Raw genomic sequence first — 27330 nt, 5'->3', positions numbered from 1 at the left:
TCAACTCGAGACTATACAGGCATTATTCAAATTGCATTCCTTATAGTGAAAACTGTTGCAAAACTGGTGTCACAGAGGGGCCTGTAAAACCAGCCATCGGCCACAACGATAATGATATATATTATTTTTGGATAAAAACAAATAATGAGCCATCAGACAAATTCCCTTGTCAGATGGCATGGTTGAATGTTACACAGTATTGATGGCACGCTGGGTGAAGCCGTTCAGACTCTGCTAGAGACACATTTCCCAACTGCAGCTGGATGGCCTCACTGCTGTGCAGCGTAGGAGCTGGTTACACATGTTCTGCCTTGTGTATCACTAGCTGTCCACGGAATGGTTACTGTGTGAGCCATAGCACAGGCTGGAAAGGACGCATGGGAAATGGGTTTGCAGCAGGGAATGGTGTGGTTCTCATGCTATAAAAGGTAGCCTGCCCCTCTGAGGAGCCTCAAGTCATTTCTAAGTGTTTGATACCCTAATCATAAGTATGGAGCGAAAACAAAAGGGTACAGATTATTAGCTTAATTCCTTACTTTCCCCCTTCCTTCCTTCTTTCCTTCCTTCCTTCCTTCCTTCCTTCCTTCCTTCCTTCCTTCCTTCCTTCCTTCCTTCCTTCCTTTTTCTCTTTCTTTTCTTGTTCTCTCTTTTCCCGCCTTTCATCACAGCTCCCGGTATCCAAGCTGTGATCTGGGTCTGTTGAATTTTACATCGCTGCCTATCTGCCCTGTCTTCCTGCTCAGTGACATCTGGAACCTCTTGTTATTGCGTTCTTTATAGTTGGATTCCACTCAACTGTATCTTGAAAGTGGCTCAGAGTAGCTTGGAAAATGGGTCAAATGGTTATACAGCAAGGCTAGAGACCTCAGAGAAGCTAGCCAGATCTGGAACGCATTATTTGTGATGTTAAGAAGAGTAAATTTGATCTAGAATCGTGCTATCCAATACAATAGGCATCAGCCCCAGGTGACCACTGATCACCTGAAATGTGGCTAGTGCCACGGGTTGAAATGATAATATTCTGAATATTTTACGTTACATAGATGACTAAAATATATTTCACCTCTTTCTTTTTCACTTTTTCTTAATGTGGCTTACAACAGATTTCCGTTGGGCAGTCCTCATCTGGAAAGCGCAGGGCAGGGAAGGAGGCTGGAGTTTTAATGTCATGGCCAGTCTGCAGTTCAAACCTGATTGCCCGGTAGTATGTAGAGGACAAGACAAGAGAGGAGACAGTGTAAGGGCAAGAAGAGCAATTTAAAAAAACTACTGTGATGGCCCAGGAAAGAAATAACTATTAGATTCAGTGTGATAGCAGTAGTGCTTTTCTGTGATAAAATTGCCATTGTCTGCATGAATAGTAGGAAAGCTACGTACAAACAAGAGAGGTTATCCAAAAGTGATGCATGTGCCTTTGTTCTGAAAAGCAGATGCCTGCTATTGTACATGTGCGCACACACATCCATGGTGACGCCTCTTGCTAAACCCATTCTTGACTATTTTCTAGAACAACTCTACAGTTAACACAGCCGAGGAGCACATGGCCTCCTGTGGCTTCCCACCACGGAGTCTCCTGGGCTGGTGGAAAGAAGTTGCCCCTCCCGAAGGAGCTCTGCTGCTTCCCAGCCGTGTGTCCTTGGGCGAGTTAATCTCTGTGGGAGAGTAAGTGCCCGAACCAAGAAAGTATGTAAAGCTAAATAATTAATGCTATAAATTTTTAAGTCTGCTTGTTATTCTCTTCCACAAAGTAAATCATCTCCATGCACAACAGAGGAGGGATGGCTACAATTATACTCCCTGAGTCTGGGTGAGCTGAACCCTCTCATATGGGACCACATGGTTGCTCTGGAGGGTGGGAGGCAACAGCAGCCCCAGATCATCATCGTCTTCTGCTCGGGGGAGGTTGGTTGACATCCCCAGGCGAACATGTTCTCCCTCCCACCGGTGGCCCTGGCGGTACACTGGCATGGATAAGGGAGACTCTCTGAAGGTTAAGTAAATGAGACCTTGTTTGGGTCCCAGGCTGGTTATCTGGCTAGACAGGTGTCCCAGGATCTTTCTTTCCCTCACCTGGAGTTTGGAATCACAAGGTGGCCAGAATCAGAGCCTAAACTTATATCAATATTTAACTCCTCTGCAATCAAAGCTATTGGATTCAAAACATACAAGTTTGGCATTTTTATTTTTAAATGTCTAAGGTTGCAGAGTCAAAGTTATACAATGCATGGCCCAATCCAGGAATTATTTTTCAATGAGAGTCCACTTTCAAGGCCATGAGCTACCTGGGAAAGGACTGCCACAGCTCTGTCGCCTTCTATAGGGACCACCTTCTAGCCCGCGATCCCGAGATGTGAGGAATAGCAAAGGCTGGTGGGGAGCAGAGTTCTGGTGGGGACTCCGGCCCATCTCCCTGTGGTATTTGAGAGTTTCCTATGTATCCAACAGATTGAACTGCTTCAATCACACATGCATTGCACCTGGGGCCCAGGCAACCTTGGGGAAATTTCCACTAGACCTTGAGGTAGCATAAGGCCTCGGATTGCTTGTGGAAACAATGGTCACTATCAGGACTGAACAAGAAAATGCCCATTAAAATTCTATAGAAATGGAATGAAGAATTGAGAAGTTAATTTTTATAATTTGGGAGATGGCCGGAAAATAGATTTTTAAAGTGAAGAATTAAAAAAAATATATCTGTCAAAATATCAATGTTATACATAAGTATCATCCAGATCTCATGGTAAAACTTATAGCCCAGGATTCAATGTTCGGTATCTGAACTTGCTGAACCCTATAGCTAAGTTGTAAAGATAAGTTCTTGGAAGTAGGAGAAATCATCCTACAATATAGTAACCTTTATTAGTTAAGGTAATGCTCATTGCTATACTACTGAAATATCAGCAGCTTAAAACAATGGGAATTTATTTCTTGCTCATGTTAAATTCAAAATGGGTCTCATAATTGATGTCTGGCTTTCTTCTAAGCATGAAACCCAGGCTCCTTCCATCTTGTGGCTCTGCTATCTTCAACATATGGAATTCGTGGTCACCATACTTTCCTGCATCAAGCCATATACAGCAAGGCATATGAAGATCATGTGTGGGTTTTTATGAACAGGTCTAGGACTGGTGCATATCTATGCACTCACAGCTCATTGGCCAGAAGTTGATCATGTGATCCATCTCCCTGCAAGGGAGATTAGGTAATAAGGTGTAGTTCTATTCCATATAAGAAAGGGCCACCAACCTCTGCCACATACTCCATAAACAGACAGTCCTAGATAGCTCATTAGTGGTCTAAATAAAACAATAGGGTTGATAAAATTTTACAACTCAGCTAAAGGGTTCAGCAAGATTGAATTTAGTAGTCATTTATCCAGAGCTCATCCGATAGACTGCTGATTATGTACAATTCTCTTTTTCGCTTTTATAACAGTTTGGGAAATTGAATCTTCCTAAAACATTCTAAGATTTGAACCTATCTTAGTTTATAAAATAATTCCCCATGGACTCTAGTCTCTGTCTCAGAATTTGGTGACTCTTGGTCCTAATTCTATAGCCTCTATTGAGCAAAGGTCACCTGAATTATGGATTCAATGTTGTACTATCTAAAAGGTCAACTGAGAAATTCTGTGTGAATTATTTGGTAAGTCACACAGAATATATTTTACTTCACAGTAAGCCTAAGAGTGAACATTGGCTCACTTTTGCGGGGGGGGTGTTTGTTTGCTTGCTTGCTTGCTTGTTTTGAGTAGAAAGGGCTTCAGAAAATCACAGTTCTTTACTGTGAGGTTGTATAGGCAGTTCATACTGTAGCAATTATGTAGCAATAAGTTGTTTTTTTATTCTCATTCCCTCATTTGTTTGTTCATTCATTCAACGGGGTTATGTTAAGGGTCTGGTATGTACTATCCATAGAATTCTTTCTTGTGCCTTCTGTCCTGATTTTAACATTTCCCTTGCCCAACTTTCTTCATAGACAAATAATTCTATTGCTTTTTATTTCTACACCTGTAAACTTTGTCAGGGAACTGAATTATTGGACCATTTTTGACCTACAAATGTGGCAACTTCAAAGGACTCAGTCTGTATCTCTGATGCTGTCACACGGAATGGCACCAATCTCTTAAAATTATGGTATCCCATCACCATCTTTTAAAATTTTATTTTAAGCAATCTGTCACCCACTGAAAATATCCTGGTTCTTTTCCTTCAAATACGTTTCTTTCAGATTATTTTTTCTAAGCCATTTTTTCTGAGTTGAATTTTATTTTTCTCAATCATTCATAATTTCATTCGATGGTGGGGTCACTGATTTCACCTCTATGCTCTTAGAAGTATCTTCAATTCCTTTTGTCAGCTCATTTATTCTTTTCCCCATGTTATCATTGAGAAATAAGCTAGTTCTATGGACTATTAAATTAAAATATCAAGTGCTTTCCTAAGAGGAATGAACTCTCTTGAAGAATTGCCTCTATTTCACTGTTTTTGAGGGGAAGGCAAGGTTAAACAAAAACTGCCTGAGCTGGTAAGCGTTTAGTATTTGTTTGCAAGACTGTTGCTATCAAATCTGCGAAAACAATTTAGTTTCGCACATACCCACAGCCCTGCACAGAGATTGTAAATTTAAAAAGAGATAGGCTAACTCAGTTATGGTGATTCTGAGCATATAATCAGACTGGGAGAGAATTGCTCATATCTACCCTTTTCCCATCTTCCCACAAGTACCATGGAAAACTTTACCTACTCTATCAATTTTGGTTTATTTATGATTAAACCTAGAAATGCATCCTTGGAACTGCTCAAAAAGATAAGACTTGCCTATAAAAGGACCTTTTGGGTTTATCTGGTTGTGCGCGGGGCCTGACGGAACTGCCACGGTGAGTCGGGAGCATGTTTTCCAAGCCTCATTTATTAGTATTTCCCTATCTCCCCCCCGCCCCCACCCAAAGGTCTAACCGAACTTAACTATACCAATCTTTTGAAAACTAATTGAGCCTGATTCACTCAAATTTTTAACTTTGTTTAGATGCTTCTAATCTGGACACTTTCGCTGCTGCTGGGAACAGTAGTAGGTAAGTCAACATATTTATATAGTGTTCATTCCTCTCATGAAGGGCTATGACGACTGAATTCAAGCCACAATGCGGACAAGGAATAAAGCAAGAAAGGTGCATGGTCAAGAGCACAGGCACCCGGAGGAAGGTTGCCAGATAAAAGCTCAGGCACCCACTTAAATTTGAACTTCTGATAAACAACAAATATATGATAGTTCTCTCTAAAAAAATATTCATCGTTTATTGATACTCTAACTTATCTTTTTATTGGCTAAATTCAGCAACCCTAGCTTGGGGTCATGTGGGGTTTAAACCCTGGTTCCAGCAGCCCCAAGTGTATTTCCTTGAGCAAAGCTCTTAACCTCTCTGAGCCTCACCATCGTCATCTGTGAAATGGGCATATACTACCACCCCTCTCATAGGATCACTGTGAGACTTTGGTAACGTAAGTCACGTAAACCATCGTGCCCGGCACCTGGCATATAGTAATACTTCGAGAATACCCCAGCCCCCACAAGCTACTACTCCTACTCCCACTGTTAATCTAGGCTTTGTCTTCCTCAAAAACCCTTCCTTTGTGTTGTTCTTTGGGGTAATATTTAAGCTTAGAGTTGAGTCCAACCATGGATTTTCTGTTTGATTGTTTGTGAGGAGCTCCTTCATCACGGAATCCAGGATGCCCCTTGAACATGGGTGAGGGACCTAATAACTCAGCCACTCACAGCTGTAAAGTGTTGGCCTTTGCAGGAAATGAGCTCTCCACCCAAGGCCCAAAGCCAGAAGATGGCTAGAAGGAGTTGAGAGCCTCGCCTCCTCTACCAAGGCCTGCGGGCACCAAAGGCTCAAGAAAGACATCTGAGTTGAGAGGCTAAAGGGAACCCCACACAGCCCTGCACAAAGAGATGAGGGGAGTGCGTGGTTCCACGTGGCAGAAATGGGGAGCAGTGCCTGTCTTCAGCTTGGGCGTTGTCTATTGACACTGTTTTGTGACTGTAGATAGCAAGATGCTTGGGAATGAGGAGGAAGACAATGTGCCACAAAATATAATTTAACTCATACTTTGCCATGGAGACCGTTAAAAAGGAACATTCTGGTTAAACTAATATCCTTGAAACCCTCCTGGGTGATTGCAGGGAAGGAAATCTGCTTCCAAAGACTTGGCTGCTTCAGCGATGACGCCCCCTGGGCAGGGATTGTGGAAAGACCCCTCAAAATATTGCCCTGGGGCCCCAAAGAGGTCAACACCCGCTTCCTCCTGTACACCAACGAGAACCCCAACGCCTTTCAGGTACGAGTGCTCGTCGCTTTCAGAGCTCAGTCCCATCTGCTGTAGGTGATAAGGGCACTGAGTTTTAAGTCTTCTAAAGGGCATAAGTCAGTGAATGTACATCTTGGTAGGTTTTTGTGAGCTTAAGTATTATTTTATGTAACTTCGTTTATAGAAGGTCCAGCATCTTGACATTGTTCTCATCCTACCTCTATGGTACCATTTAATAAATCATTTAAATGTGACATACAGGGTGTCCCCAAAAATGTGTACACACTTTAACGGCTGATAGCTCAAATTTGAAAATGACATGTATTTTAATAAACACGGCCTTTACAATTATTTAAAGTGTGTGTATACATTTTTGAGGATAATATATTTATGTATAAAATCTCCCAATATTATATATTCTATACTCTTCCAAGATATTTTTTTAATCTTCACCCAAGGACATGCTTAGGAAGAGGGAGAGAGAGAGAGAGAGAGAGAGAGAGAGAGAGAGAGAGAGAGAGAGGATCGAAGCCCCAGCCCAGATATGTGCTCTGACCGGGAATCGAACCGGCAACCTTTTGGTGCATGGAACGAAGCTCCAACCAACTGAGCCACACCCGCCAGGCTCTTCCAACATACTGTACATATATAAAATCCAGGCGCACACAAACCCTTTCACTGCGTGGAGGTGAGACTTCTACCACCAATATTTTAGCAGACGTATCCCAAGTTGAACAACTGAAAAAATGTTGTGACTTGGAAAGCAGCGACTTGGTGATGGTTGCAGACAGCTGGGCTGAAATGGGAGAACCGTCACTCACAGGCTCCCACGCCCGGGGAATCTTCTCCTACCGCCTCCCTTTACGTACCAACGGTTCTGCTGGAGTCTGTGAGAGACTTGACATTAAACACTTTTCTCCCCCAAACAGGAAATCTTTGCAGATCCACCAACTATCGAGGCCTCCAATTTCAAAACGGATAGGAAAACCCGTTTCATTATTCACGGATTCATAGACAAGGGAGAAGAAGGCTGGCTGGCCAATATGTGCAAGGTGAGACAGGGTCCTCTCTTCAGGGAAGATTGTTCGGCGTGATCATCGGCCATGGGGGAGGCACAGCCCCACCAATCAGGACCAACACCGGCCGTGGTGACACTGGAGGAGCCTCTGATCCTGCTGGCCTGGGGTGTCCAGGGGAGGACCTGGAGGGGGAGGGGGTGGAGAGGGCCTGGCACCGTCAGGGCGGCAAGGTTGGCAGGCGTTTGGAGGCTTTGGGTAGCAGTTATTCAATAAAGAATACGAAGATATTTCAGAAGTTAGCAACACATGTTGCCGTACTGATACAACAGGAGTTGCATTTTCAATAGCTTTAAATGTTTTCCGTAGGCCTTCATTGCTATGTGAGGAGCTAATAGAACTTATGAAGCCCAAAGGAATGATTTCCCCTGCTGCTCTGTGCTCTCCTATGGTAGCAATATCTAGGAAGACTGTGTAGCTTTTCATTTCCAGCTTCTGTGGTTGCCATGTATTGTGATCCTATTTCCTTTCCTCTGTCTTTGGCTGTGTGCCCTGTGAAAATGAAGGGTTAAAAACAGTCAGAAAATCAAATAGAACAAAACTTCCTAGGAATGGTTAGGAAGCTGCTCAAGGAACGTTATTCAAGAGAACGCATTTGTCTAAAAACTTTCCATTGTGGAAAAGCTTACTCATTTACCTTCAACATATTTAATATTTAAGGGGGTCCTAGCATGGCTTTCATTCATTCCTTCATTCAGTAAGTCTTTTTTGAGCACCTACTATGTGCCAGGAACTTTCAGGGCACTGGAGATACAGCGGTGAACAAGAAAGGCGATGTCCTGCGGTCTATTCTGGTAAAGAACGATGTAGTCTATGACATCATAGACCTCTAATGACACAACCCACTGTACCACAGCTTACATATTTTCCTCTGAGTCAGTTGTCTATGCAACTGTTGCAGTAGAAATCCCAAGACTCCAGTTCCCACTATGGCCAAGGCTCCAGTTTGGAGTCAATGTTAAACTGTGAAAGGGAATCTACATCCCTAACAGACTAGCAGTCTGTTGTGCTCATTGCTTTGGGGTTATAAGCAAGCATGATATTGTAAATCCTAGTCCTCACAGGTATTCATTGGAAATTGATAACGATTCTGAATCGTTTACCCATGTGTTGTGTCTCTCCCGCCAGAACATGTTTAAGGTGGAAAGCGTGAACTGCATTTGCGTGGATTGGAAAAGTGGCTCCAGAACGGGCTACACGCAGGCCTCGCAGAACATCCGGATTGTGGGGGCAGAGGTGGCATACTTTGTCAAAGTCCTTCAGGTAACTTGTATGTAAAAACCCGTGCACATGGCTCTCTGGATTCCCTTCCAAAGGACGACAAAAAATGCTGTAGGTGTAATCATTACTAGAGACATTTCTCTGCTGAGGTTGGCTTTCCTCTTGGTTGAAAAAATAAGTCAAAAAAAAAAAAAAAAAGTCCAGATTGGGCTGCATCAATATGCCTACTGAGGTCAATAAATTAGTTTTTTTATTTTATTTGTTATTATTCAAGCAACCAGATATGTTGTTTCTACTGAATTCCCGTAGTATTTCTCTTAATTGTACCAGTTATTAAACCAAGTTGACATGGTAATGGCAGCCTCAAGATTAAACTAGTTTTTTAAAAAAATTTTAAGAGAAACACAATGATAACAAGCTAACCTGATCTGTTAACTAAAAACAAAGATGTTAAACTTGAACGTGCCTAAACAATTGCTTTCATTATTATTTTCTGATCCAAATACGTACTTTACTGACTCTGGGTAACAATTCCTTGTGTCCATTAAAAGGTCTCTCTATGTCGGAAAACAACAAAAGAGAGCCCTACTTCTACCAGTTTAAATGTTAAGCCATCACCGTTTTCTATTCTATTTTTAAAGTTTATCAAAATTAATTGCTTTGAAGGGGGGAGTATGTCTCCTTAAAACTCGGGTTTTCAGGGCTCCCCTTCTGTATCCGTCTTGAATTCCGCATTCTGATTTGAAAACAGTCTGACCACGTTTTCCTTCCAACAGGCGGCATTTGGGTACTCGCCTTCCGATGTCCACATCATTGGCCACAGCCTGGGCTCCCACGCGGCCGGGGAGGCAGGAAGGAGGACCAACGGGACGGTTGGACGGATCACAGGTTGGTCAAAACAGTAAAAGCTACACGATTAGACGACATGTAGCCCACATGGTGTCGGAAAGGGTGGAAATGTGTTTTTCCGTAGGAGACAGGTTTTCCCATTTGCTGAATTGAGCCACATGATCAGTGTCTGCTGAGCCCTTGTGGATTTTTATGGCTATGGTCTTCGGCTTACAGAGTTCTGTTCAACATGTAAATATTGCATGTGACTAAAATGTGAATTTAAAGCATGGAGGGGTCTTATTCATATCTAGTTTCCCTTTCTTAAGCATTAACAAAGGACAAGTTTCAGGAATAGGATAAACAGCACAATTTACAGATTAAGTTATAAATAGAATTAAACCCAAAGAGCTCAAAAATGTATCATGAATTATATTCTGCTTCAATAGCAATTGATAATGAGCCCAATTGTCATCAACCGCAACCCACGAGCTGAGTGGGGGGCAGGTGGTCCGGTGGCCCTGGGCTACCCGCTCTGCCTGCTGCTAATTAAACGATACGATTTTACAAATCTCGGGCTCCTTGCATCTGGCCAGTGGGGTCCCATGTTGGATACCCAGGTCCTATAACAACCCTGTGCATTTATAAGGAAGACTTCGCTATCCTGCGTCTGAGAGCTGACTCTTTCTAGAAGCAGCCACTGTCCTCCTCTACCCTCCCCCTCTCAATTTCTTCTTCATACTTTGGAGAAGTTGGTTACGTTTGGCTTGGAGGACGCATCTGGAATGTCTGTCGTTGATTTGCTGGAGAGAACGTTCTTTCCCACAGTCCGTACATGTGTACGAGAGCCTGCTCAGCTGGGCGGTGTGCAAGCTGTGGTCCTGGTGCCCTCAGGGGAGGCAGGGGTCCTCAAACTACGGCCCGCGGGCCACATGCGGCCCGCCGAGGACATTTATCCGGCCCGCCGGGTGCTGCTGCCTGTCCTGCTTAGCAGCCAACTCGTCCCGGGCCCGCAGTGCGCATAGGAATTTGTTCATAGTTTGTTTGTTTTTTAACTATAGTCCGGCCCTCCAACGGTCTGAGGGGCAGTGAACTGGCCCCCTGTTTAAGAAGTTTGAGGACCCCTGGTAGAGTATAGCGGCCCTGGTTTAGCCATCAGCAACTTTTAAAGGAGGCCAGTGTTTCCCAGAGAATGGCTCTTCCCTTGTAATTTCTGCTAGTGATTAGGGTGATTAGCCTGCAGTCACCCCAATAAATTTAATGTAAAAATAAAATTAAAAAGAACAGTGATGGGGATTATCTTAGTGACTTAAGTATTCATAAGTGAAGCACCATCCTATGGTTTTGCGAATAGTAAATGAGACACAGATTTCCCTTCAAGGCATGGTAAGGCAGGAAAGAACTCGCTCAACTCTTCCATGCCTAACTCATAATGACCGCCAATGCTTGCACTCAGGTGCGTACAAACGAACTCAGGTGAACGTGCAGGTGCGCTGATAGATCCTGACGTCACACATCTTGTTTCTTTAGGTTTGGACCCAGCTGAGCCTTGCTTTGAGGGGACACCTGAATTAGTCCGACTGGACCCCAGTGATGCTCAGTTTGTGGATGTAATTCACACAGACGCTGCCCCCATCATCCCCAACATGGGTGAGTTCCTCGACTCGTCTTCCTAGAATGGTTTTTGAGTCTAAACGTTAGTGTGTTTTAGAGGGTTTTCAGTTCACACATTAACATCATCTTCCCCATGTTGCGAAATTCCTCAGGATTTGGAATGAGCCAAACTGCAGGACACCTGGATTTCTTTCCAAATGGAGGAATAGACATGCCTGGATGCCAGAAGAACATTCTCTCTCAGATTGTTGACATTGATGGGATCTGGGAAGGTAAAACCATTGTGCGCATGAGAGGTTTTTCTTGGGGGAAGATTTGTGTTTTGTTTTGCTAAACTTGCTGAGTATGTTGACATTGTACAGGACTCACATTTTCTATAACAAAGGACTTTTAATTGTATCCCCAAGATATGGGGTTTTCATTGGGAGAAGTGGCATGAGGGGAGACTGTGAGAAAGAAAATGTGTTTGTAGTCAACTTTCCAAGGTTCGAATTCAGGAAATGCATGACTAAGTTATACTTATATCAATATGGACCAATCTTTTCCTTCTAAAGTTATTTTTCCTTTTTTTTAAAAAAAAAACAAAACACACCCTATTTTTCTATTTCCAAAAATTGCTATTTTTCATTAGCTATGGCCTAACTATTAGCATCTCAAACAGTACTTCACTCCTAATTTTATTACGAATCATAAATACAGTTCATAAATGATCTTGTTCTGTGACCATGAGTTCACACTAATTAGAGAAACCTATTGAGCAACTTAACTCCATTCTGATCATGGCATTAACTTGCCAGGATAAAATCTGTCACTGATGTGGAATCATGTCTGATTTCAAAGGCTCTCGTGACTTTGTTGCCTGTAATCACCTGAGAAGCTACAAGTATTACTCCGACAGCATCCTCCACCCTGATGGTTTCGCCAGCTTCCCCTGTGCCTCTTACAGCTCTTTCACTGCAGTGAGTAGACTCCACCTGGGCCCTAAAGGGTTTTGTGAGCATCATTTCTCGTGGCTGCTGTGGTTCACTGTCCCTCATATACGTTCAGTGGATGTCACTCTCTGGCTGCCACATTCCCGAACCCTTCAGTCCTACAGATTTCTTTTCATGGTGAACTTTAAGGTACTGGAGAACTTTCGAGAAATGGGCTTGTCTACTGAAATGTCTCATGTCTGCCTTGCTCTCTCACTTCTGCACGTGTCAGGTAAATGCTCAGTCTTGTTTTGGAAATAATTCTAGGTTTAAAAAATAGTCTGTGGAAATCTGGGTGTGTGGCTACAGGATGCTGAGGAACATGGTAACCTTGTCTTAAACGCTAACTTTATAAAACGATGTAATAACTAGAGGCCCGATGCATGAAATTCATGCAAGGGGCTCGGCCCTCACAGCCCTGGCTGTCTCGGCCAGACCCCAACAGCAAGCTAACCTAATGGTCAGAGCGTCTGCCCCCTGGTGGTCAGTGTGCATCATAGCGACTGGTTGAACGGTCTGACACTTAGCATATTAGGCTTTTATTATATAGAATAGTCTCAGTCTTGCAGATTTCTCAGCCTTTCTCTCCAAGCTGGCAGTAGCCAGGTGATCATGGTGGTGGTAGTCAGCATGCGTTGGGCAGAGGGAGAACTTGGCGGTCCTCCCTATTGATGGGCCCATGGCAAATGTCTGCTGGTGAATTCTGGGGATATCCACTCTTCTGGCTCAGGCACTGCCCTCAGAGAGCTTTGGCCATTCCTCCTGGCTGGCTCAGTGCCCCTTAGCATCTGCTGGATGCAGACCCTGTACTTGGCCCAGTCTCTGTCTGGTCCATTGATCCAGGAGGGAGCAGCCTGCCCTCCTATAGTGGGAATTGCTGTTTGTCCTTCCCACTCTGTTCCTTCCTTTCCCTCTTTTCTTCCCACAATTCCTATATGATATCCATCTTTTCTAGACCCCAACTTATGGCTAAGCTTTTACAACCAACTGGAGCATTTTCTCTCAACTTGGGGAGAATTCTGAGATCTGAATTCTCTCTCTCTCTCTCTCTCTCTCTCTCTCTCTCTCTCTCTCTCTCTCTCTTTATTGATTAAGGTATTACATATGTGTCCTTATTCCCCCATTGCCCTCCCACCTCCCCCACCCCCACACTCATGCCCTCAACCCCTTGGTGTCTGTGTCCATTGTGAGATCTGAATTCTTTACACTTTGATATGCTAAGTGGGAGCTAAAGGAATTCAAGAAAACCCGACTTTTGAGCCATTGTCCTCCTACTGGGTCCCATTTTGGGGATCAAAAGCTGCTTATCACCTCTTGCTCTGTCCCTTGAAAACTTTCTAAAATAAATTCTAACCACCTGCAGGCAGATGGATGTCTTGGGGCCATGGGAGCAAGAGGAAAAATATTAAAATAGGTATATGTAAATATAGACATAAATTCTCTTTTGCGTGGTTTTTGTATTTTTGTTAGTATTGTGTTATTTAACAGAGAAGTTGCTGACTCATCATTGTACATAATGAGGTACATTTTTAACCTTTGCTGAGACACTATTAAAGTTCTCTTTTACCATCAGAACAGAATTGGTTTTAGAATATTTGAATTGTAACAACACATGGGACAAAGCTGGTGCACTATTCTAAGAAAGAGCATCCTCATCCATCACGTGTTTATTTTCCCCAGAACAAGTGCTTCCCCTGTCCGACGGAAGGCTGCCCACAGATGGGGCATTATGCTGACAGATATGCTGAGAAAACCAAGGGAGTAGGCCAAACATTTTATCTAAACACTGGTGACGCCGGCAATTTTCCCCGTAAGTCTCTCGTCGATTCGCCTTAAACTCTCAATGCTACGTATTTTACCACGCCAGTGAAAATGCGCGGACTTGCTTTTTTGTACAGAAGTTTTAAACTCCCCTCCCCAACATGGAAAAATAATCAAATGCTGTGCTCAGCTCATTTAGATAGTACAACAGAGTTTGGGGGCCGAACTCTAAATGAAACAAAAAATTCTTCCTGTTTGATCCTGGAGGCTGCTCTACCCCAGACCTTCACATTCCGTCCAAAGTTTCACTGAGCAAAAGTCGGAGGTTTTGTACAAAGAGAAAAGTGATCCAGGCGAGGGATGGCAAGGTTGTGGGAATTGAAAGGAATGAGCAGATTCAAGAGATATTTATATTTAGGGTTGCAGACTCTGCGGGTGCTGGGACTTAGAGGATGTGTGGATGGTGAAGTGTGGGGACAGACTCCAAGTTTCTCTCCTAGCTAATAAAGGAAGAAAACTATTTGGTTAGGAATCAAACTAGCTGCACTGTAAAAACTAAAGCCAAATTTTATCCACTGCCCGCCCCCATATCCCAGGCTAGCTCAAAATGGTAAAAACCGATAGTTTACTATTGACTAGTACCATAAATTGGTTACCACAAATTAATACATTTTCAATGACAATGGAAAGTTGAATTGTAGAATTTTTCAAATAAATGTACACTATTTGGACAAAAGAAAGAGATAATAGTACTATAAAATGTGATCTATAAAAATGAAGTAAACTGATGAAAATGTCACAGTCTACTATTTTCTACTGTGTTTTAACATAAAGTTCTTTTAGCATTTAAGAATACATTGTTAGGTTAAAGAAATTGAAAGCAAGAGATTTTACTTCTTCCCTTGTCTTGAAATCTACTGACTTTGGAAAGAGTGCATGCGCTTCCCCTCCCCCAGTGCCTGTCCTCTGAACGGTTAGATAAAGGAATGTCTGTGGGCATGAGAAGAACTACCAACACATGTATAAGTTACTCAGAATGCAGCAGCAGGGAATTCAACTTAGCCTGTTTTCAGTGTCTTCTCCACAAGCTGACCTTTTGCATTCTGCCCCCTCCCCTTGCCCCATCCAGGTTGGAGGTATAAGGTAACTGTTATTCTGTCTGGAAAGAAGGTCAGAGGACACGTGCTAGTTTCTTTGTTTGGAGACAGAGGAAACTCTAAGCAGTACGAAGTTTTCAAGTGAGTAAAATACAACTCTAAGCTTCTTAAGTGGTGGAATACCCCACGCATTCAATGTATGTTATGGACATAAGAGTTGATCTCTTACTATATGAGCATAAGCTACTGCCACCCATCATCAAAAGGAAGAGGTGATTTCACCCTTGCGCCTTAATACATTTCAGAATTTTGTTTCTAATTTTTCTCCCTGCTATTTCCTGAGAAAACCCCTGATGTTTACTTGGATGAGTGATATCTGATTTATAATCAGTAAATAATAATTCTGTCCACAAAACAACTGGGGAAAGATGATATAATGATGCTATCATTTATAACATTGTGAGAGGATTAATGACTAACCCATGGTTGAAGTTTTATTAGTAGTAAGAATGACTTTAAAGTAATATGAGTTACTGATGGCAGACAAGCTAACACTAAGCATACATGTATGCACTTATTTAATACATTAGAATGACAAATGTACTGCCAGGGGTTAGGGGAGGCTGGGGGAAGGTCAATGGGGAAAAAAAGGATATATATATATATATATATATATATATATATACTACTATTTATAATACTTTAAACAATAAAATAAAATTAAAAAAAGAATGACAAATGTACCATCAGTTATTGTACTAGAGATGCATTGCAAGCTGGTTTTAGAAATACATCTATTTATGTATATGTATATTTATGTAAATTCATGTATGTTTTTACTAACTTTTTAATTCCCAAGGGGCATTCTCCGACCATTCAGTATTCATTCCAATGAATTTGATTCAGATGTGGATGTTGGAGATTTGCAGATGGTTAAATTTGTTTGGTATAACAATATAATCAACCCAACTCTACCCAAAGTGGGAGCATCCCAGGTCATGGTGCAAAGAAGTGATGGGAAACTGTAAGTAATAAAAATCCAAAGAGATTTGAATTATTGAATCACATTTATAGTTCTATGCCCACTGGAAGTTGACTTTAAGTTAAATCTCTTGTGATGGTTCTCCTACATCCCACCCACACCTGCTTCCTCATACTTCTTGTTCTTTAGGATAAAGTGTAGAACTTTAGGGAAACAACTTAGATAAATTTGTAGATGAGTGTTGTGTTATCTAACAAAAGTGGTGTTAGATTGAAAATCTGGTTTCATGATTTAAGGTGAGAAACTTGATGTTATGCAGCTACTGTGCCTTGTGTTACATGTGTGCTTAACATGTGTATCTTCCCCAAATGTCCTGGGTTCACCAAATTGCCACTTAAATGGTCAGAAAAATATTTAACTTATCAAGGAATACAAATAGGAGAAACCAAGATGGCGGCATAGGTAAACACCTAAACTGCTGCCTCGCCCAACAATATCAAAACTACAACTAAAAGACAAAACGGACACCATCCAGAATCACAGGAAAGCTGGCCGAGTGGAAATTCTACAACTAGAAGGAAAGAGGAAAGCACATTGAGAATCAGAGGAGCTGCAAAAGGCTGAGGTATGGAAACACGTGAGCGCACGGAGAGGAGGGCTGCTGAGTGCACAGGCGGCTGAGTGCGCAGCTGGTTTTCTAAAGCGGGAGGGAGACGGAAGCTCCCGACTGTGCTGAACTCCAGTTCCCAGCGAGTTTCTGGGAACCCAGATTCATTCGGGGAGAAACTGGACTATCAGGAAAAGAGAAAGCACACTGAGACTCAGGGGAGCTGCGGAGGCAGAGGTCCGGAGGCACGCACATGCAGAGAGGACAGACTGCTAAGTGCACAGGCGGCTGAGTGTGCGGCTGGCTTTCTAAAGCGGGAGGGAGACGGAAGCTCCCAACTGTGCTGAACTCCAGTTCCAGGCGAGTTTCTGGGAACCCAGACTTATTCGGGGAGAAACTGGACTGTCTGGCAGTGGGCAAAACTCGAGGACGGCTTTCTCTCAGAGGCACTTACAGCGATTACCGAGGGACACTGAGACCCAGGGGCCTCATAGGACAGGGCTGACGGGAAGCCAAGGCTGTCTGCTCCACCCTAAGACTCCGCCCCATCCAAGCTGAGCACAGAGGCTTTTGTAATTTTGCAAGTCTTGTCTCATAAGAGTGTCTCCAGCATAGAAGTTCACCTGGCATAGACACAGCTGATCATCACAGCCAATTGGCTTGGAGGTCAATTCCTCCCAGTGATACCAACAACAATCAAGACTTAACTACAACAAGGCTGTACACACAGTCCACAAAGGGGTGCACCAAGAGTGTCTGCCTCAGGTAACTGGGGAAGCTAAGCCACTGTGCCCTAGAGGACACCTACCACACAAAGCTACTCTACCAACTGAGGGAAGCAGCAAAATGTGGAGACAAAGAAACAGATCACAAACGAAAGAAATGGAGGAAAGCAAATGACTGGATATAGAGTTCAAAACCACAGTTATAAGGTTTTTCAAGAATTTCCTAGAAAAGGCCAATAAATTTAGCGAGACCCTCGAGGTTATGAAAAAGGACCAACTAGAAATTAAACATACGCTGACTGAAATAAAAAATATTATACAGAGACCTAACAGCAGACTAGATGGATGCAAGAATCAAGTCAAAGATTTGAAATACAAAGAAGCAAAAAACACTCAACAGGAAAAGCAAAAAGAAAAAAGAATCCAAAAAGTTGAAGATAGTGTAAGGAGCGTCTGGGACAACTTCAAGCGTACCAACATCAGAATTATGGGGGTGCCAGAAGAAGACAGAGAGCAAGATACTGAAAACCTATTTGAAGAAATAATGACTGAAAACTTCCTCTACCTGGTGACAGAAATAGACTTACAAGTCTAGGAAGCACACAGAACCCCAAACAAGAGGAATCCAAAGAGGACCACACCAAGATACATCATAATTAAAATGCCAAGAGCGAAAGACAAAGAGAGAATATTAAAAGCAGCAAAAGAAAAACAGTTAGTTACCTACAAGGGAACAACCATACGATTGTCAGCTGATTTCTCAACAGAAACTATGCAGGCCAGACGGGAGTGGCAAGAAATATTCGAAGTGATGAATAGCAATAACCTACAACCAAGATTACTCTACCCAGCAAAGCTATCATTCAGAATTGAAGGTCAGATAAAGAGCTTCACAGATAAGAAAAAGCTAAAGGAGTTCATCAATACCAAACCAGTATTATATGAAATGCTGAAAGGTACTCTTTAAGAAGAGGAAGAAGAAGAAAAAGGTAAAGATAAAAATTATGAACAACAAAATGACAACAAATACATACCTATCAACAAGTGAATCTAAAAATCAAGTGAATAAAAAATCTGATGAACAGAATAAACTGGTGAATATAACAGAATCAGGGGCATAGAAAGGGAGTGGACTGACAATTCTCAGGGGGAAAGGAGTGTGGGGGGTGCAGGAAGAGACTGGATAAAAATTGTACACTTATGGATGAGGACAGTGCGGGGGAGGTAAGGGCAGAGGGTGGGGTGGGAACTGGGTGGAGGGGAGCTATGGGGGGGAAAAAGAGGAACAATTGTAATAATCTGAACAATAAAGATTTATTAAATTTTTTAAAAAGGAATACAAATAGGCTATTCTGGATCATTAGCCTTCTTACTGAAGACAAAGGTCAGCCTTTGGTTTTAACCAAGACTAAAGTGTGTGTGAACCAAGAGATATTTAGCAGAATGAAACACCAGAAAAAGTGAGCTGACGATGTTGATGATCAGCACAAAACCAATATTAGCCCAGTGATTTGAATATAAAGCCAAATTCTGATGCACAGTATTATGCTTCTTTTGTCATCATGTCCCCCAGTCCCCATAAAAGCCCAATGAGGGGGCTTTAGCTTCTGGCAAAGATGGAATAACAGCAACTGGATACACCTTCCCAACTGGAAAACAACCAAAAATTCAGACAAAAATATATAAAATAACAGTTTCTAGACATTGAACATCAGGCAACAAAGGAAAGTGATCCCTGAGAGACAAGAAATAAATAAGGTAGACCCTTACAATTGTTTTAGATAGAAAAATATATTTGAAGAAATTTTCAAACTTGGTGAAACTATAAACCAACAGGTCTAAGTGATATAACAAGAAACATGAAGAAAACTAACCAACTCACATCAAGATCAAATTGCTCAAAACTAGTCATAAAGAGAAAAATCTTGAAAGCAGCCAGAAGAAAAATATGCATTATGTACAGAGAAATCAGGATAATAATTACAGCAAATTTCTCATCAGAAATGCAAGTGAGAAGACAGTGAAACAACATCTTTAAAGTACTGAAAGGAAAAAAAGCTGTTAACCTAGAATTCTATACCCACAAAAATACCTTTCAAAGATAAAGATGAAATAAAGGCTTTTCAGATATACCAAAGCTAAAAGAATTTATCACCAGCAGGTCAACATTAGAAATGTTAAAGAATGGTCTTTGGGTTGAGGGAAATATACCAGTTGGAAAAGACAAAAGAGTGCATACATCTTTCATTTCAACTCCTGGTAAAATTCTGTACAATTCAAATGAGTCCATAGTGACAGCAGATCAGTGGTTGCCTGGGGATGAGAGAAGATGAAAAGGGATGGGAAAGAAAGATTACAAAGGAGCAGAAGAAAAATTGAGAGATGATAACTATGATGTCTATGCTTAGTCTCTTGATTGTGGTGATGGGAGGTAGTTACTATTATTATCCCCATTTTACAGATAATTAAATAAAAGCTTAGTGCCAGAATTCATATGTAGGAAATTTGACTCCAACACTTTCTTAGCTACTATAAAACAAATTCAGTTCACCTTTATTCATATATAGATATTGTGTGCCCTTCATTTCTGTGTGCTCTTCATTCCCTTATCAATATTAGTTTTTAAGTTTTAATTTGCCATCTGTGAGTTGCCAGCCATTAGACTACAGGGGAGGAAATGAAGATGAAGAGAAAAGAGCATTTTCTGAAGACTTTCATGTACCAGGAAATTTACAATTAAGCTTATATATTAAAGAAAATTAGCCCCTAAGCATCCTAAGTTTTGTTCAATCTTAATGAGCACAATTAGTCATTTCAGGTCAGTTCCTGAATTAAAGTAGGAATGCCTAGCCAATGGAACACCAGGGCCTCAGAATTTTTCCTTTGGCTGATTTCTTGTCATGCTGTTGACCTTACTCTTCCTCAGTTGTATTGGTTGACAATGTGCCAAATGTTTAGTAGGTGTTTTTAGAATGTGACAGGTGAGTCTTCCCTGTCCTTTGAGGTGTCCAGCGACACCTCCACTCTCTGCTGTTGCACAGCCATGAAACAAAATGTGGAAAGAAGAATCCAGTCCTTTATACAGAAGAGAAGTCTTCCCTCCGCCAATGTCTGGTCTCGAGCATTAGGTGTGCTGGAGAGGAGAGCAAAGCGTAGCCTCATGCTCAACACACCGACTGTGGGCCACATGGAGTTGACGTTCATTGTTTTCTCTCCGCAGGTACAATTTCTGTAGTGAAGCAACTGTGAGGGAAGATGTTCTGCTCACTCTCACTCCATGTAGGAGCCTGCTGACATCTGACCACTAAATCTTATTACTAATAAAATCTGTTGGTGAAGCAATACAGTCCTTTTTTTGTCATCATGAGTCTATTTTTCCAATGAAACTTTTGGATATGGCGATTAAAACCCAAAGTTTGGAGTTAGTCTGAAGAACCACAAATAGCGGTTGACTTTTGCTACATATGATGTGACATTGAGCTTAGGAATATTGTTTACTTGATACTGACATATTGTCCATTACTACTATGGCTGATGTCAGTCTGATTTCTTAAGGCAGATGTCCAGGTCCAAAATGACCCCCTCTTGGTGGGTATCCACCTTTGCTGCTTTTTCCATCTGCTCCTACTCAGGCATCTCAGGAGAGATGACACATACGGAGGTGAGGACTGGGAATTTCCAATTCTCCTAACTGCTCCCATTGGGGCTCCCTCAGACCCTCTCCTCTCTGCAGCCTCTTTGATTTTTCTAACGTACAAATCAAAGAGCCTCCCAATAGTCCCCAAGATAGAATCCACATTCCTTAGTGAGCCTTGCAAGGGCCCTGTTTTCACCTAGGACGCCAGCATCATTTCTCACCACATTCTTTCTAGAACTCTACATCCCCTAACAGGGCCTTGGCCTCAGATGCTGCCTGGACCTTTGTGCAAACTCTTCCTCTCCTTAGGATGTCCTTTCCCATGTCTTCCTGTCTACTTAACTGCTACTGACTAACTTCCTGTCTGTGTAGATATCCCTTCTTCCAGGAAGACCTTCTTCACCTCCATTACCCACACCTCTGAAGACTGGATTATAGGCCACCCCACTACATTCACACTGTACCTTGGATTTTCTCCATCTCAGCACTTATCTCTCCATATTAGTTTCTTGTTTACTTGCCTGTATATCCTATTTGTGAATTTTGTAAGGGGGTTGCATGTTGTATGTGCCTGGTTCAATGGAATGCAGGTGAGTGTCTAGGGCCAGGGGTGGGCAAACTTTTTGACTCAAGGGCCACAATGGGTTCTTAAACTGGACCGGAGGGCCGGAACAAAAGCATGGATGGAGTGTTTGTGTGAACTAATATAAATTCAAAGTAAAGGAGCGGAGGGGAGAGCAAGAGAATCCTCTGCTCTTTCCGCTCCGCGGGCCGGATAGAACAGCTGAATGGGCCGGATCTGGCCCGCGGGCCGTAGTTTGCCCACGGCTGGTCTGGGCTGTGAGAAAGATTTAGAAAACACCTTTCTCAGAACAAACACTTCTTTGGAATTAAGGGGCTCTGAGAACCCAGCTTGGGCCAACCCTATTCTTCCCCCAGAATTCATAAGACAGTTCTCTATTGAGATGACAAGGTATCTGAACCTTCTGAACTTGAAATTAAAGTGTAAAACAAAGAAAGAGCTGATCAGCCGGAGGAAAGCAGTGGTTTGGCTCCCTCGGGATGTGTAGACAAAGCAGATGACAGCTGGAGACCTCACCTATATCTTTGTGACCTTCAAGGAGTTATACATTTTGAAGACAGGAGAGCTGTCAGTGGAAATGAAGTAATAGTTTCAAAAGAGAGCCATAGATCTGTGTGAATACAAATCCTTAGTTTCTAAAGCTGAGTGGGATATAAGTTTATTCAACATATTTCAGTGTTTTGACGTTTGAAAGCCTCACCTAGAAATCTTTCCATCTGGTGTGGAGTGAATTATTTGGTCTAGGAGGCTCTAAAGAAGATGCAGATTAGACCCCAGTCTTGCTAAGGCCTTAGTCCAATTATATCCCCCAGGGCACTTAAACAGGAGCCAGTGTATTAGAGTACAGTGCATATTAACGAAATGTGGGTGTTAGGAAAGAATACGCTCTTACTGGTGAACTGGTGCTGTGTGCCCAAGAATGGTGACAGTGAGTACAATGTCAGCTGCTCTCTCTGAGTCCCAGGCCTGGCTGAGCTGGGTTCCTGTATTGGTTAGCCACTGCTGCATAACAAGCCACCACCAAACTCAGTAGCATTAAACAGTAAGCATATGTTAGTAATCTCTGGGTTAGTTGGGTGCTTCTTCTGGTCTTGGCAGGATTCACTCATGTGCCTGTGGTCACAATGTGTTGAGTCAGCAGTGCTGTTAATCTTAGCTGGGTCTCTCACATATGTGGAGGTCAGCTGGCTTTGAGCTGTTCCATGTGGTTACTGCAATCACATTTGATGACCAAATTAAGGCATCCATCTAGCCAAAGGCATCCTATATAATAAAAGCCTAATACGCAAATCAACCGAACAGTGGAATGACTGGTCGCTATGACGTGCACTGACCACCAGGGGGGCAGACGTTCAACACAAGAGCTGCCCTCAGGCCCAGGCAGGTGCCAGAGGGGGCTCTCCCCCCACCCCCCAATCGCCCTGCCAGTCACCCCACAGATTGGCCCTGATCGCCGGCCAGGCCTAGGGACCCTACCTGTACATGAATTTCATGCACTGGGCCTCTAGTAAGGACATAAACGTCTGTTGTTGATGAAAAGAGCTGCAAGACCACATTGCAGAGGGTGTGGATATTTAGGGGGAGTGTGGAGAACTGTGACCATTTTCTCAATCCACCTATCACCATCTCTAACCTGGTTCTCCATCCTGGGAAGCCGGGGACTGGGGAAGAAATAGGTCAGGTGTTGGAAGGGTTTTTACAGTGATGGGTCAGCTTAGGCCCCAGTCTCTGATGTTCTTACACTGCCTTTTCCTCACTGCTGTCATCAGAAGTGAGGGCACCTTTTTGATTCACTGACCTTTGACTTTCTCCATGAAGGCATGCTTCTTGTCAAACAACTAATGGCAATGAATGGAGAGTTGCTTCTTCTTATCTTAAAACAACACAACAGTCCTGATCAGATTTGCTGGTTAGGAAAGCCAGTCTCCACAGTCATCATTCACTCTTTTATTTTTTAAATTTTATTAAATTTATTGCAGTGACATTGGTTAATAAAATTATATAGGTTTCAAGTGTACAATCATCTGCATATTGCATTATGTGTTCACCACCCAAAGTCAAGTTCCTCCTGTCACCATATATTTGACCCTTTTTATCCTCTTCTACTTCCCCTCCACCACCCTTCCCCTCTGGTAACCACCATACTGTTGTCCATGTCTATGAGTTTTTGTTTGTTCATTTATTGTTTGCAGTTTTATATCCCACATATAAGTGAAAACATATGGTTCTTGGTTTTTTCCATCTAACTTACTTCAGTTAGCATGATATTCTCAATATCACTCACTCTTGCTAACTCATGTGAATCACCTCTTCATTATTTCAAGGTGTAACAATCACAATACTTTTAAAGAAATCCCCTCCTCACCAACACTGAGCCACCAACTGTGCACTTTTGTACAAATTTAGCCGAGTCAGCTGATTTAAAATTGCTATTTTCTTACTGTGGAGCCACACACTTCTTGTAGTGGCTGCCCAGTTCACAACTTTAGCTCCATCTTTGGGTGCACAGGGGTGGGCCTCAGCCTGGCCTGCCCAATAGGAGCCATTCTCCATTGCTAATTCAGAGACAGTTCCTGACCTGGCCAGGCCAATCACCTGGTAATTAATTAAGAATTCTGAGCTGAGATACACAAAGCCACAGGATCCCGGCAGCAGAATCAGGTCCAAGGCAGCGGAGATCTGAGGAGGACTGAGGCCTCCAGAGTGGCCCCATTTCTTGGGCTTCCCTGGGTCTCATGGTTCAACAATTTCATGGATTCCATGAGATCCCCCAATATTTGTTCAATAAATCTCTCTCTTTTTTTAAAAAAATGTAGCTAACCAGAATTGATTTCTGTTGCTTACAACCAATAGGCCCATAACATACCTCTAAAAACTTACATGTTTAAATAGCTCATGATCTGTACTTCACTATTGTTTCAGGGAGTGGGGGCGGGGGTGGGGAGAATAGCCAACATACATAGAAACATGTGAAATGGACAGATCTTTTGTCCCTAAAATTCAACGTTAGGAGTTTATCCCACAGATACACCATCCATGTGGAAAGTGACAGATGTATAAGAATATTCACTAAGGCATTGTTTTTAATAGTAAAATACTGGAAACAAACAAATGCTCACCAATAGAAAACACACCAGCTCTTACAGTGGTTTCAACCACTGAACCCCCACAGGTAGTGTCCTTCCCTTGGGTTGGAGCCCACAGATGAACTTGGCAGTGAGGTGAGCTAACAGGGAAAAAGGCACAGGGGACAGATCACATATCATTATTTCTCCTAAATCTAATCAGATGTTCATATTCTTCCTGCTTCTCTGAAGAATAACATCTCTTTCTTCCCTTCCTTCTTAAAACTGTGTCCTCTCATCTTTCTTGGCCCTGAAATTCACTGAGGAGAAGGGGAAAATGCCCACAAACTCCATTCATGGCACATTCATTTTTTCATTAACTCATGACCATGTCAGTGCCAGGCACAGTGCCAGCAGCTGGGGTCCAACTGTGGCCAAAGCAGATGAGGTCTCTGTCCTCATGGAATTGCATTCTAGGTGGGAAAAGCATGACTACAAATACATAAGCAGGTAAATGAGACAGGTAATGAGACCTTGTCATGAGGAATCTAAAAAAAGCAAACAAGTTGCTGGGGTCAAGTGGGGAGGCTGACAGTGGAGAAACTTCAGGGGTGGTCAGAGATGGCCTCACTGAAGAGGTGACCTTAAAGCCAGTTGTTGAATGACAAGAAGGAGCCAGCCCTATGGAGGTCCAGGGAAGAGAGTCTAAGGCCATGGGAACAGTAAGCACAAAGGCCCCGAGGTGGGAAAGGACCAGGCATGTTGGATGGAAGCCAATGTTGCCATGTGCGGAGGGCAAAGTGGAAGCAGGAAGAAAAGAGGCGTGAGAGGCAGTCAGGGCCATCTGACATCTCCTACAGACTCATTTACCTATTTACTCACTAGCCTTTCACGAATCTCCTCCGGGGCCAGCACAGCATGTCTAAGGAAAGCACCAAGGCCTCTGATGTCCCAGCCTGTGTAAAGCGCTCCAGCCCCTCCTAGACCACCTGAACAGACTTCCAAAGCTTAAATACTTCATCGCTTAGGTCAACCAGATGGCTCAAATCTGGCAGTTCAGCAGGAAATTTGTTTTCTATTTCAACTTATTCTATGTAGCTAATCTTCCTATTCTATGTGGTTGACCCTCAACAGATCTTGTTGATAACTTGCTCCGAATAACTGAATATTCAACAGTTCCTTACTTCGCTCTGTACAGACTGGATTCAAATTCCATCTCATCACTCATTATCTATGTGACTTTGGAGACAGTTTATCTCTCTGTGCCTCAATTTCCACATATGCAAAGAGAGACAAATAATGGTACCTACTTCATGCAGCTGCTGTAAGACTTAAATTCGATAACATGTGTAAAGTGCTTGACTGTACGCTCTAAGCTTTAATAGCTGTTGCTGACTATTCTTGTTATTCTGGGAGAAGTCCTTTCTGTTTTCTTAACAGGGGAGCCTCTCTAACTGCCCTCCCTCTTCCCCCCCCTCGCCCCCCCCCCCTACTGCAGTGTTCTGGTTACTCTGGAGAAGTGTGAACTTTGACACTGAGGCATATTTAACTTGGGGAGGTAGAGGGCACCAGTGGTGTTTGCCATGAGAAGGCTTATCTGCCCGCTGTGTGAACTGGCCAGGCTGCTCACAGATGCATGTCTGTGGGGAATTCATGTCGGCCTCACAGAGGCTGGATCTTACAAGGTGCGGTGTGTAACCTTCGGAGGACCTGGGGAAACCCAGCAGATGTGACCATGTCTGGTGACATGGGCTTTAGAGGCTCCTGAACCCAGCTATTCAAAATTACAGTGGACCTGGCTGGTGTGGCTCAATTGGTTGAGCATTGTCTTGTGCACCCAAAGGTTGCAGGTTCGATTCCTGGTCGGGGCACATGCCTGGGTTGCAGGCTCAATCCCCAGTGGGGAGCATGCAGGAGGCAGGGAATCACTGTTCAGATCTCACATCCATGTTTCTCTCTCTTCCTTCCTCTCTCTCTAAAAATCAATAAAAATTTTTTAAAAAATTACAGTAAGATAATAGAATAATTGCTGCTGTTTTTTTAAAATATATTTTTATTGATTTCAGAGAGGAAGGGAGAGAGAGAGAGAGAATTCAATGATGAGAGAGAATCATTGGTCAGCTGTCTCCTGCATGCCCTACACTGGGGATCAAGCCTGCAACCCAGACGTGTGCCCTGAGAATCGAATGGTGACTTCCTGATTTATAGGTTGACGCTCAACCACTGAGCCACACTGGCCGGGCTGCTATTGTTTAAACCACTATGTTTTGAGTTGGTTCATTACGCAGTAGATAACTGGGACAGGTAATTAATGGGGAATTGTGGTCAGAGGCTATTGTGGGGGCTGTTGAATCTATCTCCAAAGCTCATGTCCTTGGGTATTACTAGACTGCCAGAGACAGAGACAAGACAGAGACAGAGACAGAGAGAGGAGGTGTTTTTTAATCAGACACTCCCGTTTACATTCACGTATGTGTGGGCACATCCATCTGTTCTCAGTGGGAAATGCTACCCTCCAGTTTGCTGCTGTGACCTCATTGGAACTTGCATACTACTTAGTGATGAAATACAAAATCAGAAAGTGGGACCTACTTGGCTCACAAGTACATGCACAGGCACATAGGTACAAAGTTGGGGACTTTGGACCCCCTTTTAATCAAGCTTCTTTCCTCTTCCCAGGCTTGTGGGAAGATTGGACCACTGTTATTAACCTCGTTTTGTGTATTTGTGCAGATTAAGCTCTTAAGTGCACACAGCATGTTTTATCATCACCTGCTGTTTCCTTGAGGCAGCGTCCAGACGATAAAGCTGGAGTATAAAAGCCGGCCTGGGCACTGGATCCAGAGGGA

The 27330-nt window shown here is 42.9% G+C and overlaps 1 protein-coding gene across 1 annotated transcript; it reads left to right on the top strand.

Moving 5' to 3' along the window:
* Positions 1-5028: 5028 nt before the first annotated feature.
* On the top strand, positions 5029-20497 carry LOC308257790 (pancreatic triacylglycerol lipase-like; the record flags this gene model as incomplete). The annotated part of the gene is given in 13 exon segments (XM_080687861.1): positions 5029-5074; positions 6190-6344; positions 7244-7366; positions 8519-8653; positions 9388-9499; positions 10970-11089; positions 11206-11325; positions 11894-12012; positions 13705-13834; positions 14915-15023; positions 15742-15906; positions 20417-20474; positions 20480-20497. Coding segments are annotated over 13 exon segments (1410 nt in total).
* Between the last annotated feature and the right edge of the window lie 6833 nt (positions 20498-27330).

This window comes from Plecotus auritus, assembly GCF_963455305.1.
Source record: "Plecotus auritus genome assembly, chromosome: 9".
NCBI classification, from domain to species: Eukaryota; Metazoa; Chordata; class Mammalia; order Chiroptera; family Vespertilionidae; genus Plecotus; species Plecotus auritus.
The sequence above is the reverse complement of the archived record's forward strand: the minus strand, read 5'-3'. Positions and strand labels throughout refer to the sequence as shown.